Raw genomic sequence first — 21,750 nt, 5'->3', positions numbered from 1 at the left:
CCATTTTGTGATCGCAAAATAGCTGCGTTGGAAAACTCAGTTCGTTTTTGGATCTGCAATTCTTTGATCTCCGCATCGGCTGAGTCGTGAAAATAAATTCGCGGTGTTCGAATTCTTTGGAGTTGTTTGTGAACTTTACAAACTTGGAATTACAAAATCGAATTCGAACGACTTCAGGATCAAGTCAATGTTGGGATAGAAATTCACATCGATGTTGACATTCAGCTCGGAAACAAGTCTGTGTCCCGAAAACCCAAAGACAATATTTTCTCGAGGAAGATCATCATCGATTATTATCAAATTGATAGATGATCAGAAAACCATCAAAGAAATGAGCGTCAATTTCATTATTTTATCAGAAACTTTGTGTTTTGTGGATGTTGCGGTAGAGCTGGCGCGTCACAGTCACCTACAAAAGTCAGTCATCCCTCACGAAGGGAAATTTCTCACCGGTGAGCTGTCAACGTCGGATCATTTATAAATTTTATCAAATGACTATCCTGTCAACCGTATCCGAAAGACTGTTCCGGCCAGAGCCCGTTCTTTCTTCATTCGGACCCAAATTCGTGATGACGAACACATCGCATCACCAAATATCACAGCCAAGAGACAAACACCTCCACTACCTTGACAGAAAGTTCCATCACGAATTGACAAATAGACACTTTGTCAACGGTGCCCGGATCCTAACGCATCCAAATTTTTATCTCTCGCAGATATTTCGTCTTCGATTTCATCAAGACGTTAAACCCCAGAGATTGTTTTGTCCTGAATCAACAATGACGTTCTCAACTAGATTTTTTTCTACGATGCAGCTTTAAGACGGCATAAAAAATAGAAACAGACACACAAAGAAGGGAGAAAGAACGAAAGACAAGGGTAGAGACCGAAGCTATAACACATCAGTCGTCGCCCGATCGTGTGTGGCGCAACTATACGACCCACTAAAACTTCTTCGTTGCATAATGCAACCAGCTAGTGCTATATGCTGAATGCCTACGCCAGTCATTCGGGGTATATGTGTGTATTGCCATTCTTTTCTTTTCATCCGCGCTCTCGTCAACGACTTGGACACGCTCGAACGCCCCGTGTGGGCATCACCACGACACACAGCCATCAACTATGCCAATTTTCAATTGGCTGTGCGAAAAAAAAAATGAAAATACAATGAGAACGAGACACGATCTCACGTTTTCACTTCATTTCATTGCGCAATGAAGAATTTTTTGTCATGAGGAGGATCGAACCGGCGAAAATCGATCTTTTACGGAATTGAGGAGTGTCCAGGCCAAGTTAGCAGCTGAATTCACTCGGGAATATTTACGATGAGAACTTGTCTTGAGTTGAAGGTAGAAAATACCGAAGTCCAACATTCTGGGCCGATATTAACCGCCAATCGACCAAATTTTCAGGGCAATTTAATCAATAATCTATCGTGCGATGAAGTACAGGTTTAATGAGTAATCTGTCACCAAAATTAACCGACGAAGATCACTATCAAGGTCGCTCTAGTCAGTCTTTGGTATTTCAGGTAATTGGGTCAAGTAGATATCCCCTCGGCGTTGATTTTCTATTTGATGGCGACAAATGTCGGCAAATACTTTCATTCCGACCTGAGTAAATCGCTCGATGATTGGGCATTATCCAATTTTATTGATGCGATGGTTCACTTGTCCAATGATTTAAAAAAAGACTTCCTCATTCCCTCCAGCGGACAGAATTTTGGAGTTTCATGTTTTTAAACTTCGCAGATGCGTAAAACTTTTGGCCGACAGTGTACAGGGGCCCGTGAGCGTTCCTCCGCGGACTCACTGGCGGCCAGAGTGGGGGTAGATGAGGCCCTCGACTCGGCAGTTGGGTGAGGTCAATGTCGACTCTCGGTGTTTGCGAGTTGGACCGGGCCTGAGGCCGGGCGTTGGACCGCGCACATTTCTCTTTGTATGTGTACCATCGGCATTCGCTAGTGTGTGCACTTGTGTTGCCGACAACGGACGGGTCCCCCTGGTTTGTTCGCCAAGAGGTGCATCGCCCTCCGCTTGGCTGCGTCAAGGCCAGCGAAAATACTCGCTCCCTCGTTATTTTCCTTTCTTTTTGCTTCTTCTTATTCGTTCGAGTCACTCCTCTCTCGGTGAACACTAACCGCCGAAAGCCCGACTTCCCTCTTCACCGCTGCCCACCACCTCCCCACCCCTTCGCCGACCGCCAGGGACTTGTGCAAAACTTGGACGTAGATCGTTCTTCGGAGCGCGCGGCTCCTCTTGAGACGCCACGAAATAAGGGAGGGGAAGAGGATGATGAAGAAAAAAAAAATAGAGGAAGAGGCGGACACCGTGTGCATTCAAGAGAGAGGGACCATGAAGAGGAGGAAGAGAGAGAAGGAAATGAGAGAGGCGACCGGGTTTTCGGCCTGCGGGAATGCGCCAGCACCAACCAGGGAACTGGAGGGATAGGTCCGGCCTCAGTTTATGGCACTTCTTTCTTTTTTCGTTTCATTTTTGTCGGCCTCTACCTTTTCTCGACTTGGTCTCTTCTTCGGCTCTCACTCCAGCACATCGCTTGGACGGAACCCACACGGGGTTTCGAGAATTTTCGAAACGATGGACGAAATCGTCTTCTTCAAGGTGCTGCTTACGGAGAGAAGAAGGGAAACCAGAAAGAAATGAGAGGGAATTGGAGAACAGTGTTTCGTCTTTCGTTCGTCCAAATGACGAACTCCCTCACTTCCTTTGGATGTTGTTGATCTTCTGGGAGAAACAGGAAGACAGTGAAAAGACGTTTTGGGCCTAAGATGATGTGACTGCAGCAGCTAGGGACCCAAAGCCACAGGTTTGGCCCTTCCTTTTCATTTGTCTGTCTTGATCTTCTCTTCTTCTCGACGCCGCGTCTTCTTCGCGTCTCACTCCTCCTCTGTCTGTCAAGGGCGAGCTTGGTGTTCCTCACCAATCTTTTGATAACCGGAGAAGCACAACAAGCAAAGCCCAGTCACTCGGCTGCACGTTTAAACATGTGTTATATCGTCATGTACTGTAGCTCAACGTACAGAGAATGGCGTTATACACAGGCCAGGATGCAGGCGATGTGCGTAATGTGCGACGTAACTTTACGAGCAGCCGATAGAGTGGAAGGACGAGAGAAGAGGAAACGAGAGGAAGGCCGTACGTACGAGGCCGCCACGACTAATCCGTTATTTCGCTTTCAACGGATTCCATCAACTCTACATCTTCGAGTCAGTCGTCGAGTTATACGCAAACTACTTGCATTCTTCTAGACTGATGATTTTTATGAGGAAAAACTCTGGTTACAGGTATTGCAGAAGTTCAAGAGTGGAAATTGATGGGTGATTACAGCGACTGGTGAGGTTCAGTTTGATGGAATTGAGGGGGGAAACGGATGATTTTATGGGTTTCAAGGGTGCAAAAGTCGATTGGAGTCAGAGTTCGGTACTTTCAATCAAAAAAATATCGATGTGATTAGCTCATGACGGTGCGAAATTGTTGGACAAAAAAAATGGCTGAATACACACATTTTGCGCGCTTCTTCGAGTTACCATTTCCTTCAAATTTAATTTAGTTCTTTGCAGTGAAATTTTCTGGTGTACGGCCATACTTGGCGCAAGTCTTGACCGCGAACCGGGCAACCATGACTTCCAAAAAATCCGTGAGCCCCAGCCCCTCGATGTAAAAAGGTTCAAAGGCCCTCGAGCTCGAGACAGGAGTCAAGGAAGATAAGGGGTCTCATATCTGCCCTTGGCTCTTCCTCCTCTCTCCCCCCTTCCCCCTATTATATTCATGCACATGACCCTCTCCTCCTCGGCGCCTGGTTTTCGCCCTTTTCTTTCCGCCTATCGTAACAATCCATCTTTCCCCTCCACCGCGAGTACACGCGACAGCTGCTGCCTGCGGACGCGTTATGGTCAGACGAGAAGGCAATAGAGAGCTTTGGCAATCTCACGTTTTCCCATTTCCTCTTCTTCCATCATACATTTTTTATTTATTTCTTATCTATTCACCAATTGAGTCTCAATTGTACAGCATTCATGTTATTTTCATTCTGATTGATATCAGTGAGCGATAGCTGGTATTTCCATAACGGATAATATTACCCACTGCCTATGCCATTTTGAAATAGGTTATTTTTACGTTACACTGCATTATGTCGCAGACCGTTTGAGCCATTGGCACTGGCCCTTTGACCAAGCGCTCGTGGTTAAGGGAGAGCCCTTTTGCATTAGCTGACAGTCCAAGCGAACTGTGTTCAACGCGACTATAAACCCAACGTTTTGGATGCATCAGTAGCGATGATAGATGGAAATAATTTCGTCGGAAATTCAAATAAAAATGGGACTCAACGGTGTCGTCATAGAATAAGGGAGGACATTCATTCAACTTATCAGCGATTTTTTTTTAAATCACGAAAGACAAAGAATGCCGAGTTTAAGGACCTCTGGGGCCTGTGTTACTTTCCCGATGTCTTCAATGCAGACACTTCTTTCGCTGGTATGCGCCAAGAGAGCCCTAGAAGAGGAGAATTGGCTGCGTTGGATTTCGCACACGAAAGAGCAGGAGCCAAAGAGCTTGGGCTGAAGGCAAGGACCCGTACACAATGCGTGCTCCACGGAATAAACGAGCTTGTCGGGCTCTCGATAGTGGGAGAATTCAATGTGTGCGGAAGGGGTGAACCACCGTGAGGGGAAGAACGAAAAGGGATGGCTGAGGTCGATTTACTCACCATTTTAGTTGAGGTAGGGCATGTACGGTAATGGAGTAGAGGGGAGGGTGGAATTTAGGGTAGGTCGTGGGACAGTAGCGAGCAACCCTCACTTCCACTCGCCCCTACAAAAAAAACCCTGCTTGTCTCTCCCTCCCTCCTTCCCCCTGTCCATTTCTTCTTCTCAATTCCTATGTGTCTCATTGTTAAAGTTAATCCCCCCTTGTCCACTCCCCCCCCTCTCCCTCTCGTGATTCGACTCCTTTCAGTTCCACTTTTTACCTGTGCATTTCGTGGAATTCAAGTGCACACGAAAAAGAAAAAACAACGATTGTATGAGAAGTCTTTGGAGTTGTTGTTCCTTCTCCCAGTGGCTTCGAAAAATAAACCACACCGAGGTATACCCCAGGCACCTCCCACTTGATCTTCATTCGATTCTCCATCCTCGTTTCACCTCAACTTCCCTCCCTTCCTCTCTCTACACCCCCTTTGCACTCCTCATTCTCTTGCATTTTGCGGTTAGGGCCGGTGCGGTGCGCCAACTCAATTTCTCCTCTTTTGGTACCCAACTTCGTGCCCACGGCGCACGTTATAGCTACTCTCCCCCTAACCTTTGCCTATCCCCTTCAGGCTCCAACGAACACTGTCCCTCCTCCCCTCCCTCCCCCCTTATCCCTGAAATCCCCACCACAAGCCGTCACGACGGGCCTCACCGTCTCACCTCCCCTCACCTGACCCAACCGCATTTGTATGTGTGCGTGCGCGCGCGCGCCTTTACGGGGTCCTACCGGCCATTGATCCCGACCTTCACGCGCCGAACGAACGCGATTGCCGACGAAAGCGGACTTGCCGAACCCGAACCTGCAGCAACTCGGTTTAACTTGGCACGTTGGATGGCCGGTGCCCTCACTCATCCCCTTCACTCCTCCTACCCCCTCCCTGACCCATCGTCCTCCGTTTCCTTCCAATCTTCCTCCCCTCCTCCGACTCGGGCCCTTTTTTTTTTCTTCATTTCGTTTTCTTTTGATTCTTTCATCTTCGTTTCTTCGTCCATCCCTTGGCCTACCCCCCCAGCCCCGTTGGGAGACTTCCAGTCGGGTGGGATTCTTACACGCACCGGACGAATGCGATTTTGAGTCCTGCACCAGCACAACCTGAAGCGCCCGGAGATGTTGAGCGGACGTGCCCGAACTCGAAAGAACCCTAACCTGTCCCAACTTGTTTTTGGCATGCACCATTATGCGAGAAGCATATCCCGCGCCATTTTTACATCGAGCAATCCAGCGCAGGTTTTTTTTCTCCCTCTAACGACTCGTCGTTTATTCTCGGTTGGTTTTTTGTTTATTTTGCGAGGAAACAAAGAGCATTGAGGCGTGTAAGGGAAAAAAATCAATTGGGAATGCGTATTGTCATCGGATGAATTGATTCAGCCTTGAGTACGAGTGACTCGGGTGGACGAGCGCGAATGGAGTTGATAAGAATTTTTTGGAGGATAAAGGGACGGCCCAGGGGGTTTAGAAGATATTCGACTATTTTTCCCGGATTTTGAACGGCTGGTGATGAGGGAAATTATGGACTACAAGTGGAAAGCGGATTTTTGGGGGGAAAAAGCTAGATAATTTAACAAAGAATTTTTCAATTTGGCGAAGGCACTTGCGGCACGATTCTCGAAGTCGAAAAGTCGAAGCTGCGTGGATTGCCATAGTTTGGTATAGTTTGGCACACTATAGTCACACGGGCGGTTACGTGAATAAGATGATTCGAAACAAGGTTATTGGCTCCACGGGCCGCAGCTGCCACTGGCTCTGCAACGCCTGCTGCCACCGCATGCCGGCCGGCCAGTTGTAGCCAACATTTTTTTTTCTCAATTTTTCCTCTCGTCTCTCCTTTTTTTGCCCCCCCCCCCTCGCTCAGCCGATTCTTCGGTATTATTTCTCCTCTTCATTCTCTTCTTGATGCACTCTTCGTGACCACGCGGTGGAACCAAAGCATTCGCTTGCAACGCGCACTTTCGCGTGACCTCGGACTGCCAAAAATACTGGGGTAGAGGTGGGTGTTAATTTTTCACTTTCACTTTTATTTTCTTCGTAAAATATAACTCATTAATGATCACGTGAAATTCGCAACATCATATCCTATTACATTTTACATTATATCTACCATGAACACATGTATATTATATACATTATAATCATTAAATGGCTCCACTATCATAAAAAATATTTCAACGAAAATAACATCGAATTTTTTAGGAGCGAAATTTAATTAAATTATTCTCGTTCATTATCGTTCCCTCCTTTTTAATTAAATTCCCTTAATTTTTCTCCAATCAGTCATTCGATTGTCTTATCACCCACCCTAAGACGAATACTTCAATAACATTAACAGAGGGATAAATAAAAATTACTGACCCTTCCGTAAAAATTACGTGACTCTCTCACCCCTAGACCTTCCTCAGTTTCTCCCGACCCCTCATTCACCCTCGCGCATCTCAAGACCCCCCTGAAACCCCTTCCACCTGTTCCCCCCCTCACTCCGGGTCCAAACCCCTCAAAAGTCCTCTCGAATTTTTTTCCTCCCGACAATTTCATCCCCGATGATGAGCCTGGCGGGGTGGAGTCAGGCCCACGCCCACGCAACCCATCACCTAGGCCTACCCCAACGCACATTGCCTCAGCCAGCGTAAAGTTCTCCACACATTTGCCCCTTTCAGACGGTGACCCAACCCCCTTCGCCTATCCCTCCCTGCGCCCTTTTTTTTTTCCATCGCATTTCTGTGCTGAACCGGCGACGCGGGGGCGTATATGTGTGTCCCGAAGCGAAAGCTCGGCACGTGTTTTTCCCTGTACAGCGGGGTAAACTCGGGTGCGGAGCACGCGGCCACCACGTTGGTGCTCCTGGTGGCTCACCGTTGCCAAGGGTGAAATGGAAAAGAACGACCCCCTCGGCGCACCCAGAGAGGAACAGAGGGGGAGGGGCTGGTGGAGCGGTGGCGGCATGAGGGGCTGACAGGGGGTGGGAGGGTTGAGGGTAACGTGTGTGAAAAAAAAAAAAAATGTGCAGAACCCGAAGAAGCAAGCGATGCAGGGAAAATTCGACCGTGCGAGCTCGCGTTTTTTCCACTAGTTTTTTTTCCCTCTTTCTCTTCATTTTTTTTTTGTGGTAAATTGCAGACACTTGAGAGAGTGCGTACAGTCCCAGTTGGTACAGCGGGAATAAAATGACTTTGGGGGCGAAGGGGTGGAGGGGGAATGGGACTTGCAGTAGTCGTTTTTGGATTTGGAGACTGACCATGATGGAATACCGCAAGGTGGCCTCATCCTCTCGCCAACAGTTCGTTTTATTCATATTTCCACTTGTGCTTCTGGATTTCCTGTCGTTCGATTACACTCGCACGTGTACCATTGCTGAGTTTTTGATGTGCGGTGGATGATGTGTGTGTGTGTGGTTGAGTATTCATGCTGGGTTTGATGTGGCGAATGCCATCGTTCGCGACTCGGGCGTCTTGGGAGGTGGGGGAATGGAGGAGAGAAGGAGAAGAGCGTGGACAGGTGTCGAATGATTCCGTGAGAACAGTCGGGTCGTCCTTGTTTAGGGGATTTTTGGGGGCGGGTGGGAGGGGGATTGTAGGGGTACTGGAAAGAGGTCTAATCGTTGGGGGTTGGGAAATAATAAATAATGAGGATAACACGAATTTTCCGGGAGTTTAAGGAAAATTTTCTATAACATTTCCAGTACCAGCACTGGAATTATTTTCTGACGAGCACTTTGCCCTTAACACGAGACTTTTCATCAGAATTTGCAATCCCTGTGTCCAGACTAAATCTTGAACTTGAACAAATTAAATTAAAAACATAAAATAGCCGCTGATATTCACACGTAGTAATTTATGGAACTGTTACGATTTTTTATCGGACCACTCCGTAATTATAATCTAAATTATCGGGAAAAAAAATTACGCTATCGCCCCTTAAATTTCCGGGGTACTTTCTGTAATCGGCAAGCAAACTTGCCTTCCGTAATTTTTATTGAATATTTCTCTTCGCGTAATTATCCCCGAGAACTTTATAATTTTTTTTTTTTCGGTTAAGTATTTGCACATTCCAGCTCGTTAGAATTTTATTATTAGAGGCGGATTTTTTCCTTTGAATTCTGAAGTCTGAAAGAGTACGAGGAGGGGGCGGTGGGGATGAGAAAGACCTGGTTATGTAGTACATATGGGGTATAGGTGCATGAGGTCGGTGGCAGTGCTCCGGAGTTAACGATGAGAGGGACGCCGATGCTCAGTTGGGGGGCTCTGGACGGAGATAAATGTATGTTCATCAACACACGGTGATGCGCAATGCACGGGGATGAAAAGAGGGGTAGAGAGGGAGTTGAGTGGAAAGAACATACAACCCGAGTCCCATCGGCCGTTATTTTTATAGTCGTTACGCTAGGTTAGACCCGCGTTCGACCAACCAACACGCTTCAGCCCCATCAACGAAGAAGAGACGCGTTACTATCTGTGTATTGGTGATGTATTTTCTTATGTATTGTGTAGGCTGGTGCATTTATTAATGCACGCAAAATTTCATGGAGTGACGGCTACAGAGAATCGCGCGAGTGATTCTCTTCGATACACACCCTTTGATAACTACCGGCCTATATTTAAAAGCGCGCGCTAAACGCCTTCTTTTCTCCCTTTTTTCTTCGGCTTCTACTCCCTCCCCCCCACCACCCTTATTTTCACATGGTTATTGAGCTGTCTTGGGTCAGATTGCTGAGCCTTTTGCAAAATTATCACACGCCGTCGGTAAATTACGCGGGACATTTGAATTTTTATTTGGTTTTGTATTGAACAAATACTTGAAATTTTTGGACTCACACAATTTTTATTTCAATGGGGGATTAGAGCTAATGTGGAGGACAAACTAATGATTGAATTCCAATAAAACAAAAGTTCTGCACAAATTTTTTTCCTCTCACGACAACCGGACGCACGTCGAGCTCCCTCTTCACACCTGTCTGCCCACTTCTCTCCATTTTCCCCTGGCTGTCTGATCCCTTGATACAACACAACAATATTTTTCTATTTCAAGGGAGCAAATCCAACAGTTTTCCATTAAAATTTGAATTGGCTATTTCGTTCGTTCGTGAAAAAAATAATCGATGAATGAAGAATAAAAAAAATGAAGACCCAATTATTGAATTTTCGAGGTTGTCAAAGCAAGATGTCTTCATTACATTGAACGTGTTCTGCCTGTGATTTCTCTCAATGGCATCCCACCCACATATTCCCCCCGTTCTCCTTCAGCTCCCAAACAATTTAATTCAAAACACTGGGTTGTATATAATCGAGGCAAAACCAGTGCCTGAAGTTCCATTAAAACACGAGACAATAACCTGACAGTTGTGATCGGTGTTCGATGCCGCTGTAGCTCGACTCTGGTGTATGTCGTCGACGATGTCTCGACGTCCCCTCATTTTGCAACCCTCTTTCATACTCATCCTTCTCTCCCTCTAGTATGTACTCGATCTTTCAGTCACAATCGCCCGCTCCACCACTGTTTTTCATCGTTGACTTTGGTCACTCGATGCATTGTCATGTGACGTTAAGGATTTCATAATTAATCGAAAAATTCAAAATAAAATGGTGGTTGGGATACGGAGGAGTGGGGAAAAAGGAAAAAATAATATTCGAGAATTGAGGATTATTGAATAATTATTGAATACCACATAGGGAATAAAAAATTAACTAAAGATTTTGAGACTTAAATAAATAAGTTTCAAAATCCTTTCGTCTTCTTTGTTTGTTTTAATCCCAAAAAATTATAACAGAAGGTTCTAGGGCTGTTTTTCAGGATTGAATATCCCTCAATGATAGAAAAAAAAAATGTTTCTGTTGATTTTCAATAAAAATCACCTGTCTATAAAAATAATCGAAGGGGTAAAATTTATTACACCTCCAAACACGATTTCTACCCCAAAATCATGATGAATCATCACGCATCAATTTTTTCTGACTTTCGCGACGGACCTGAGAAAGTGATGACTCATAATACACATTTACAAAACGGTTGGATACTCAAAAAAAAAAAAAACTTCTCTCCGTGTACTGTTCAAGCCCCCATAAACACGTATGACTGCCACCGGAAATTAGCCGCTACTTCGCTCCTCCGCTTTCGCAAAAACATTGAAATACTGAAAATCTGCTTTTACCCCAAGCACCGTTGAACCTCCACTTCTGTATACACAATGTGCCTTTTAAATTAAATTTCATACACTGAAATTGACGTGTAACAGCAAGGCAAGGGAGAAAATTCACGAGGGCGCCAGGAGATGCCTCTTGATTGCATCCCAGGCGTCTTTTCAATATGTAGGTTGTTTCACCCAGAAAAGGAAGACTCCCTGTACTTACTCATACTCTCTCCTCCCCCTCCCCCACCCCCTCTCCACCCTACTCACCCTGCCACCCACGTTATCAAAACACATTTTTCTCTCTTTTCCGTATATTAAATTATACCGGCAACACACCCTACACGTAATACGCGTGTCAGAAGAGGGTAGTAACTCTTTTATTTTCTTTAACTCGGGTGAAATAATTTCCCCGGAAAATTAACATCCACCTTTAGTTCATTTAGAGGCACGTGCATTTACACGTATGTCTATAACATTCTTGTTTTGTGGAATGAAAAAAAAGCATGTTTATGCAGGTGACAGAGTCGGTAAGAGACTGAAAGTTTGCTGAGGGGGTTGGAGGGGTTGGGGGAGGTGTAGTAGCGAATGTAAAGAACGACATACGCAGGAAAACTGGATTAGAGAGATGGGAGACTCTCGTCGACGAAAATAAATACGAAAAAATATCAGAGCTGAAGGAAAATGAGGGAAAGAACTTTCTGCAATTATTAAATGAATGGCTGAGGGAGAATGAATTTCTGGAATTGAAAATAGTTATTCTGGGTGGCAGAGGGTCGTCTAATTAATAACGAATATATTTTTCATGGGGTAAAAAAATTAATTCCGTACAAAAAATCGCATTTAAGACACGTCAAACCACCCCCTAAAAATCAAAATCTCCGAATTAGCCGCCGAGATCATTGGAAACTGTACTACCCCTAGTAAGGCCAACTATGAGCGACGCGGCGATGGCTAGGGCGTCCCCGGGGGGGTGGTGGCGGAGGGGCTTTTGCCAAGGGGATGAGTACCGCTGAACGGGTAGAGACAACGGGGGCCAACACAGCGTTATAAGATCGATAGCTGATGTGATAGCGAGACCCAACCCAACCCCAACAGCAAAACCCAGTCCGACCCTTTGCGTTCGTTCACCCCCGCGCGGTACATTCGCGCCATTATCTGTTCCAAATGTCGTCAGCGGCGTCGTTTCGTTTATACGGGTAGCGCCGCATCCTCGCATCTTCCGACTCCATCCACCCCCCTCACCAACCTCATACCCCACCCCGCAGTACCACGTAACCACAGGGTCGAAGCCGCCCTCCCATTTTCCCCTAATGTCTTCGTCTCACCTCCCTTGTTTTTAAGGTTATGTGTTTGCCGCATATTACGACCCATTTCGCTGGGGTCTCTCGTGTTTTCACGATTTCATATACGTATCTCTGATTTTTCCCTCTTCCACTTTTTCTCAGTCGCGTGTATAGATCTGTCTTTATTTTTAAAAAATCTTTCCACCGAGATTATGAGAAATGGGAAATAACTGGAAGGGAGAGGAAGGTAACGGGGGGGTGGGATTGGGTGATGGGGGTGGTGCTGAGGGGGGATGACGAAATGGTGTGGGGTTGGGGGGAATTGGGGGAGGAGGGGTGAATTGTTACGACGTTTTGAGCGATTGTAAAACGGGTATATGTTCTGAATTCCATTTTTGATGTTTCAGTTTTGAAACGGTATTCTTTCTCTCAAAGTTTCATCGTCGTCTTCAAGTTGTTTTACGAGCATCGGTGGACGCGCGATAACGTAAACGGAATGCGCCTTACGACACCGTTTTGCGTGCGCATTGCTGGGGATTATGCCGTTGTTAGTTGTATTATGGGGGTTAACGGGGTGGGGGTTTGGGGAAGGTGGTATTTTTGAAGGTTCGGGTGGAATCGAAAGTCATTATCATCAGAACTACCATTAAATCGCTGAGCTAGTGACCTCTATAATCTGTAAGAATAAATGTTACTAAAAAATATTGGAGTGAAGACGTTAATCCAATTTACTGAAGATAAATAACTGCAATCGCAAAATTTATATATTTCAATTTTAAACATTAAAAATACACGTTTGATGAGTTAAAATTATTAAACATTTGACGGTGTCTCATAATTATTTAAATTGTCAATGCGATCCATAAATAAATAAATCAATAAATGACGTTGCGATTCGGTTAAATAACCCCTACTTAATCACTCAAAAATGTCCAACATGAGGCCACCACAATCATTTCAATTTCCAATGCGATTCCAATTAATTTATTCTCCATTAAAATGAGTCGCTACTGCACGATTTCGGAGAAAGGGACCCGACCCGCCTTAACTTTGTTTCGCTTGTCTCATCGTCCCTCGGTTATTTTTCCCTCGTCATCTCCCTCTTACCCAGAGGCCTACCCTTTAACTATCCTCCCCTGTCCCTATACCATCTTCTCCACGCTGTCGCATCAATTATATCGCTCCTTCTCTCTTTATTTTTCACCGCTGCGTACACATACAGACTTGTGTGCGTCTGGCCCCGCCGCACAATTCCCACCCCGCATACCCTCGACCCTCCTGCACCGTGCGGCATCCACAACTTAGTGCTGAGGCGCGCGGGGACCTTTCTTTCGTGTACTCCCCTCTCCACACGACCATGACGAGGGGTGAACGAACCTACTAAATGACGGCCATGAAAACTACCGAACACTCTGGCTATAAGGATGGAAAATGCAACTACCCAAACACTACAAACTTTTTCATAATCTCGCTTTTTTTATTTGGTGATCAATTGTCGAGGGGGGAGGGGGGGGGGGTAGACGTCGTAGGGAAGGTGTCGTAAAGGTAATGAAGTTGTTATGAAATTATGGAGGGTTGGATAAAATTAATAATATTTACGAGAAGTGGAGGTGAATTTTTTTTATTAAGAATAAAGACAATTTTCGGGTTAATTCGATGCGACAGTTCATTAAATTTCAGCGAATTTGATCATGATTTTATTAATGAGAGTTAATGAAATCTATGAAACACAAAATTTAGATGAAAACAACAGGGAAAATGTCTGTAGAGTTTTTCGCAATGAAAGAACGTAAATTACATGGAAAGTAAAACAAACATTATTTTTATCAGATGATTTTTGTTAATCAGCATATTATTAGCAAAACAATGGAATATTGAGTGTTAATATTGGAAAGCAAAATAACAAACGTCAGTGAAATTAAAAACATTGAAAGTATTTCGAAATATAACATTTCCCAATTGAGTCGATTCGTTGAAATTGTCACAACATTGAAATTTATTGTTGTATCATAAATTGATTTATCAAACTGAGAAAGATATTTACCGTTCGAGCTAGACGTGAACATTGTTTAAATCGCTTTATGGAACGAAAAGTCCCGATATTTCCAAATCAATAACAAATTTCTGAATTCAATCATTGTTCTTCGATCAACTGCTGTCGTAATTCTGATAAATATGACAGACGACAAAAAGAATGATGATAATTTAGCCATCAGTTATGGTAACAAACACGGTAAACAGACATGTGAAAACATTTTTGGAAATTGCGTGCACAATGGTGCATTATTCCCTGACCATTTGTTTTCGAGGAAACGATCGATCACAATCGTGACGGAGTCTTGTTGGGACTGGGGAAAAGGAGGTGTCCAATACAGGCACAAGGTGAAGACAGCGATGTTTGTGAGGTGAGTGGGGCCAAGGGAGGTGGGGAGAGAGGGAAAAAGAGGAGAAAAAAAAATGCGTTATTGTACCTGCGTGCTCATTGCACGTCTCTACGATGCCGAGCCTCGAGTTCCCGAGCCGTAAAATCCGAGACGACTCTCCTTCGAATTACTCTCATTCCCTGTATCGCATTTTTTGACCCGATGGGGCACATGCCAGTGAAAATATTCCGATAAAAGGGTAGACTGGAGGGAATGAAAAAAAAATATATCGATAACTGACATCGCGACGAAATAATATCGAATTTGCGAAATTACATCGAATACTCAAAATTATAATATAAAATCTTAGAAACCAACAAATTACGGATTTGAATTAACCGCCTAAACCGAGTGAGGTACGACAGACCTTCGAGTTTCCGATAGTCACCGATTATTTTGATAAATCGATTAAACGAAATCAAGACTCGCGCATTTTGTAATTCGATAATTCAAGTCATCGCGCCCTCGGAAACGGCGAACAACTCGGGAATTTCTCATTTTCCCTCGTCCCTTCATCCCACCTTATTCTTTATATATTTGTTAGTCGTGTTCCGCCGGAAGTTCACGCGACAGCGAATGAAAATGAGACTGGATATGCTTTTTGAGGTATGCTAAATTTAATTACGAAAGTTGGTAGGAAGTAGCCGCGCATCGTAGATTTAGTGGACAAACCGTGAGGGATTTGAGGAGCGAAAGAGGAATATAGTGTACACGAAAAGGTGTTTGGGGCTGTTGTGTACACACGAAAAGCATGAGCACAGTGCGTGTGTTAATTAACCCCCCGAAAGGGAGAGATGTCGACGTTTACTCATTCACTGTATCTCCTTTTCATCGCAAACTCGGTGGAAAATGTCTCGGTCCAATTACATTATCACTGGGCAATGCCTGTACATTGTTGCTCTGCAGTTATAACAAATAAAATAACTTCTTCGATTAACATAATTTCAAAACAAAAATACATCTGTCAACTCCCCGCAATTGTCTGGAAAATTTTAGGTGTTAAAAAACGAATCTAATTAATTCTTTTGACTTCTGCTTCATTTTTTAATTAGACTAGGAAAATTTATCCAGATGGAGGACAGAGGGAGTTCATGATATTATTTATTTGTTCGCTATTAAATAATAGACGATGATTTTGCAGAATTAATTTTGTCAATCAGACGTTCCAATTCGGTTTCATAAACGGAAAAAGAAGGAGGAAATTGCAGGAACGTACGCGAGGATTGGGAAATGGTATGAAATTGGGTTAACAGGACTATCGATTCTAAGGGTCGGCCCTTTTGGTTTCGGGTTCATTTTGTCAACGTCCGACACCAGAATTCAAAAGCCCTAACCTTAATTTTCTGACTCTCTCACTAGTAAAGTCCGTCTGATCACTCACTCCCGAATGAGCATTTTCTACTGATTTTTCAAGGACAGCTGATGCCATCTACGTACACGATTTTCACGCGATAATCAGACTTGAATTATTCCATAAAACGAATCACTAGAACTACGATGTGAAAAAAAAGAGTTTTAATTGAAAAAATAAATTTTTTTAAAAGCGCTGGGCGTCAAAAATTCGGAATATTTATTGCGAGACGTGAGGGCCCATGTGAAAGACCAATTTTTATGCACTAAAATCATTACCTGAGATTCTTCAACGTTACGATGTACCTTATGCTACGTTGTAATCTCATCTAATCATTATTCGCTTTCACTCCGGCTCCCAGTCAACCCTGGCTTACACGGCCGAGTCATAGACCAAGTCCAAGTGCAACAATCACCTCTCTGGGTGCGTAGTGGTGCTACGTCATTGCCGTACCAGTTTTCAATCACTCCGATATTTATCTCAATTATGCGACCTTAATACCATGGGAAAATATTAATTTTATCGCCGAAGGAGTTGATTTGTTGGCAGTTGCTTTTATCTGAATATCCACTCCAACGTTACCTTCTCAACCAGAAAAAATTCCGATAAAAAAAATTTGAAAATTCATTCCAGTATTTATTTGCAATTGAAGGGCTGGGAAAATTCACTCATACATACATATGTATATAGTCACAGTATATACAATATTTTTAAAAGTAGATAAATTATTATCGGAAATAAATTACTGCGATGAATTATCGGAGATCATTTCGAGAAATTATGACTGATTATTCCACGGAAAATTAATTCTACATCTAGATGTTCATATTTCATAAAATATCTTGGAATTTCGGTTAGTGTCAAAAAACAACGAGCGCCCGTATCCAATTTTACTGCTTACGATTTCTCGGTCGACCGCATTACTCCCGTTTACTGCTGGCCAATAAATTGCTTCCTGTCGTTGTCGCGGGCCAACCGACTGCCATCACTACCCAGCTATAATACCAGTTGCACAGAGAAACCAATGCCGCGATACCCCCAGCACCAATACATCTGTCCCTTTTTCCCCATGGGACACAACTTCTCCATCCAGGCGATTCTTTGGTGCCCAGTACAGCCGAGCCAATCAAATAAATTATTTCTAACTCCTCACCATCACCAGAAATAATTCACAATTTCAATTTTCATCAGTGAAAAATGGATGAAAAACAATTTGCATTTTTTTTTTTCGTTCGTTTCAGCAATTTTTCGAATCGTCTTTAATGAGATTCGCTAAAACGATTGCAGAGATAAATGGCAGATGAGGAGGAGGAGTGAACGAGCCATCGTGACTCTGGTAGCCTACATCCGTGTAACGCATTGCTATCTTGCTATCCTACAGTACATATATACCCCTCTGTATAACCCACCTATCTACCCACGACCGTTCGTTGTCGGCTTCAACCCGAGACTCACCGGTATTTACGGCCTCCTCGTGGTACCTCGTCCTCATACGCCGGTAACGACCTTGCCGTCCGCGCGTGTATCTAACGATTCAAACTATCCCTTCGGAGGGTTTACCTAAGCCGAGGGCATTCTCTTATTCACTGAAAAAATATATACTGTCTCAGATTGTCTTCGCGATGGTCCTCCTGACGTGCGGAAAGTTCATTTTCAGACACCAGATGCGATTTAGGGGTTGAAAAATCGTGAATTTACATGTTTCACTGAAAATCCAGTGAAAAGTCCAGATTTTGGCGCGACAAGAGCAGGAGAATTCCTCAATAAATTTAATTATGTGCTCAATTTATTTGAAATAAATTAATTGCATTTTCAATGACATCTTACTATTCATTTACAGAGATGGAATCCATTTGTTTCATTTTTCAACATAATTTTACCAAACGATCCGGTAATTTCCATTGAACTTTTCTCTCCCTGCAAACCCCTCGTCCTCGGATTTTCCAAATCCCGCTATCTCGCGCATTCGCGTCCATCGGGGGCCCATTGAAATCCAAACAAATCAATTGATCCCAAGGAATTCAAAATAACAACTTCGTTGGGACAAAGAAACGAGTCGATAGTCTCGCATTACAGCTCGAACCACCAAGTCTCGCGTCCTATATATCCAACGTTATCCCCAGTGCCCTGCGGTATGGGCTCAACCCCGGTGTGTCTGAATGCCTGATACACACATTTTTAACATTTTTTTTTTCTCTCCCCTCTCTTTTTCGTGTGCGTGAGTGTACGTGGAAAAGAAAGAGTAAGAGGGAGGAAGAGAGAGGCGCGTATGGGCTCGAAGGTACGTGCGTGCATTGACGACGGTTGGGGGATATAGTGGTAACTATACTGAAAAGGCCTGGGTTGAGACGGCTATAACGCTCGGTTGGTATAGGTCCAGGGCCCGGCTCAGCCAATCGGAAAGCGAGAATTCGTGACAGAGCGCCGCGTTACGGCCAATCCAGAGGGCCCCCTTGCGCTTCGGGTTACTGACCTGGCCAACGCGTTAAATATCTCATCCTGAAAAATATCGTGGGCTCTCGTCGCTGCACAGCGGGCTTGTCCTTCTTTATTCAACTCTACCTCTTTTTCTTTATCGCAGTGAGTTCGATCAGACGTCCAACTCTTACCCCCCCGCCCTCTCGGCCTGCCCCCCGCCCTTCGCTCGTCTTCGCAGTAATTTTTGTTTTTTTTTTTCGTCTCTAAGTAATCCGGAGAATGACGGATTGACAACTTTGTGCATTTTTCTCTCGTCGTTGGGCATCAAATAATAAATTATTTATACAGAAATTTTTTGGGGGGTTTTGCAATAATTTTCATGTATCGTAAAGGGAAAAGAAGTGATTTATGTTAATGGGATGGGAAAGCCGACGATAAGTTCGGATTAATCTGTAAAGTTTATTGCGATTATAGAGTAATTGATTTTTTTTATCGGTTGGAAAAAAAATTTGGAGTGTTGCCTTACGCGATGGACAAATTTATGTTTATTGCTATTTATTCCTGAGCAATATTTTGTGATTAGAAGTGGTTAGGGAAGAAGGAAGCCCTTTTGAAGGGTTGAAAGTTTGTTTTAGTTCAGTTTCTCTTCAGCTTCTGAAGGAGAATAATGACTAACTACAAAAAAATTGATTTGGCATTTGGCAAATTGAATGGAATGTGGCTAATTGTTCTCTCATCCTGAATGTAAAATTAACCGGTCTGTAGACGATACACGAAGACTCAATCGGTGAAGACCTAACGAGTATCGGCGACTGGAGAAACTGACGTTTATTTATTTTCCCCGAGATTTTCGTTGTGTACATTGATCTCCATGGGTGAGGGTTCAATTAAAGAGATAGCATTGCCTGGTAACCTCCACGGTGCAGTTGAAATCGAGCGAGTCAGCGTTGAAAGAAGCCTTAAATGATGAGAAAAAAAAATAAAATAAATAAATAAAATGGGCGAAGAAGTAAACGAGAGTATATGGAGTGTACATAGGGTGCACACGCTGATCCGGATGGCCACTAAGGCGGCCCAACCCTTGTGGACTTTTCTATCGATTATCCCATCAGTCCTTGTGTACAACCGAAGTGCATCTCTATATACATCTATACCTCTCCCCTGGTTCTCGTAATTCTTGCGTAAATATTTTCAGGGTAATTAGAGTGATTGCGAGAGTCCCTGTGACCGGTTATTTTTAGAGAATAGACAATTTTCAGGGCAATTGTCGGGGGTAGATTTTCTTGAGAATAAATCACGGTGGCTTTTTGTGGAATAACATACATTTCTTATTGTGGATTTTTCTTCAGGGTGGAACAGACTGCTCCTTTACGACTCCCTCCGGTACAACCAATTTCACTTTATTCCACTGCAACCCGAGAACAGTCTCAACGCTTTTATCTCATAAAAATATGTCACTGTATCGAATTCATAATTCAGGTACTTGGATTCAGGGGTTTTATTGCAATACGGAGAGACGAGGTGATGGATTCAAATTTTTGAATATTTTTGGTTGAATTGTCAGCAGAAATTTTTTTTAGTATAAATTTATCTAGAATTTCTGACGACAGTTGAATTTCAGGAAATTTTTTCCTCTTCCCCTGTAGTTTTTTCCGGAAAAATTGATAAAAAATGGGAAAATTTTGAAGAATCCTCTGAAAATACTATTTTCCTCCACCAGAAAATAAATCAGACTTCATTTCCAGTTGAAAAGAAACTACAAAACACGGAAGTCCATTTTTTCATTTTTTTTCTGATAATTTTTCCTCGAATTTTCCCTCCGCGTGCGTTAAATTCAGTTAAAATTTTTTTGCCAACGGAAAAAAGTTTAATTTTCACTCGAGAGCATCTGCTGTTCCTCTCCGCGAACCACTCGATTATGAAGAAGATGGAGAAAGTCACTGAGAGTAAGGTGTTATGTGTACACTGTGTTATATTCAGGGAACATCGTGTGCTGCAAATAGGTTGCCAGGGACCCAAAGTCGGTAAGCCGATTATCTACCTAAATACGAAGCCAGAACGATGCTGTAACTGTGGCTTAAATTCGTGTCGACTCTCCAGTATTTTTTTTACCGTTTTACCCGCTCCCCCAGCACAACGAGTTATCGAGAAAATTAACAACATCGCCGAGTGCTGGGATCTAATCGGTAACAGAGGGAAGGAGTTGGAATTCGGAGCATTCCAGCAAGACGGGCCTGGAATTGGAGCAATAAACGCATTTTTTAAGGATCGACGATGCAATTGAAGGAGTAGAAATCCATTTTTCCTCCCCCGGATTTCTAACTTCCACTTCATAACATAATTTTTAAACTCAACTCCGTTATTCTCAAGTTTCAAGCGGAAATCCTCAGACGAGAAAAAAAAAACTGAATAGAGGAATCATTTTGATGAACCGTAGAGAATGGTAGACCGGGTAAGACATCAAACGAATAAGAAGTAAAAGATGATGAGTTGGCGTGGTGGTCTTCCATTTTTCTGTGGGCGGGATTTTGAAACCTGTTTGAGCGCTTTGAAATCTAGTGAAAATAGAGGAGTTAGTCCTCAACTGGACGAAGAGGTAAGAACGACGAGTTTGTATGAGTTGAATAACGTATATAGAGAGAAACGGTTGAGTGAGAGAGGTGGAGGAGAAAAAAAAAGTGAAGAAAATGAGAAGAACGAATAGTGGAGAGACGGAGAGAAGAAGAGAGGCCACCGACGGGGATGAACCGGCCCAGTACAAACCCAACATAAAGACACTTCACTGACAAAAAGTAGTTCTTCGTTCGGGTTCACTCGTTTTCCCTCCACTCATCTCTCACTGATCTTACACTCGAGCCAATACCCATCTACTCGCTGCAATTTCGTGTGCCACCCGGGCATTTTTGTCGTACCCTCTTTTTTATTCCACTCTTTCGAGCTATTTTTTCCCACTCGTCGTCTCTTTCTTCGGGTGGAATTGTGGGAAAATCGAGGAGAGCTGGAGTTGAAGAAGAAATTTCAGGGACAGTTTGGTGGTAATTCGCCGAGCGACGGTGGATTTTATTAAGAATATCCTTATTACACGGCGAGAAATATTCCGTAAATATTTCGCTCCGTATGCGGTCATTTTTTCACGTGATAATTATCCTCACAATCTTTTTATTTATTCACCGGAAATTTTTCATTTTAATTTACCAAAATCGATAATTTTTTCGTCCATCGACTCAAAAAAATATTCCTTCACATATTACTCTCCCCATCCCTGAAATATCTCTTCCCAAAAAAATTATAAGGGTTGGATTTGCTTACAGCACCCCCTGACGATCGTAACCTCCAAAAAGCGCATTTAATTTTTATTTCCGAATATCGACGTTTCTTCAACTCGATC

General features: G+C 43.6%; 1 protein-coding gene across 4 annotated transcripts in view; it reads left to right on the top strand.

Annotated features, from left to right (window-relative positions):
- The window catches only part of LOC135170491 (uncharacterized), a 67,168-nt gene that overhangs the window by 30,425 nt on the left and 14,993 nt on the right, over positions 1 to 21,750 (top strand). The window contains exon 1 of one of the 4 annotated variants that reach the window (XM_064136344.1): positions 14,184 to 14,575. The exons of the other annotated variants lie outside the window; for them this stretch is intronic. Within the exon in view, the coding sequence (XP_063992414.1) occupies positions 14,346 to 14,575 (230 nt within the window). The 5' untranslated portion in view covers positions 14,184 to 14,345. Of the gene's footprint in view, positions 1 to 14,183; positions 14,576 to 21,750 lie in introns of those variants that run through there. 4 annotated transcript variants of the gene reach the window in all.

Source organism: Diachasmimorpha longicaudata, chromosome 17, assembly GCF_034640455.1.
Source record: "Diachasmimorpha longicaudata isolate KC_UGA_2023 chromosome 17, iyDiaLong2, whole genome shotgun sequence".
Classification (NCBI taxonomy): Eukaryota; Metazoa; Arthropoda; class Insecta; order Hymenoptera; family Braconidae; genus Diachasmimorpha; species Diachasmimorpha longicaudata.
The sequence above is the reverse complement of the archived record's forward strand: the minus strand, read 5'-3'. Positions and strand labels throughout refer to the sequence as shown.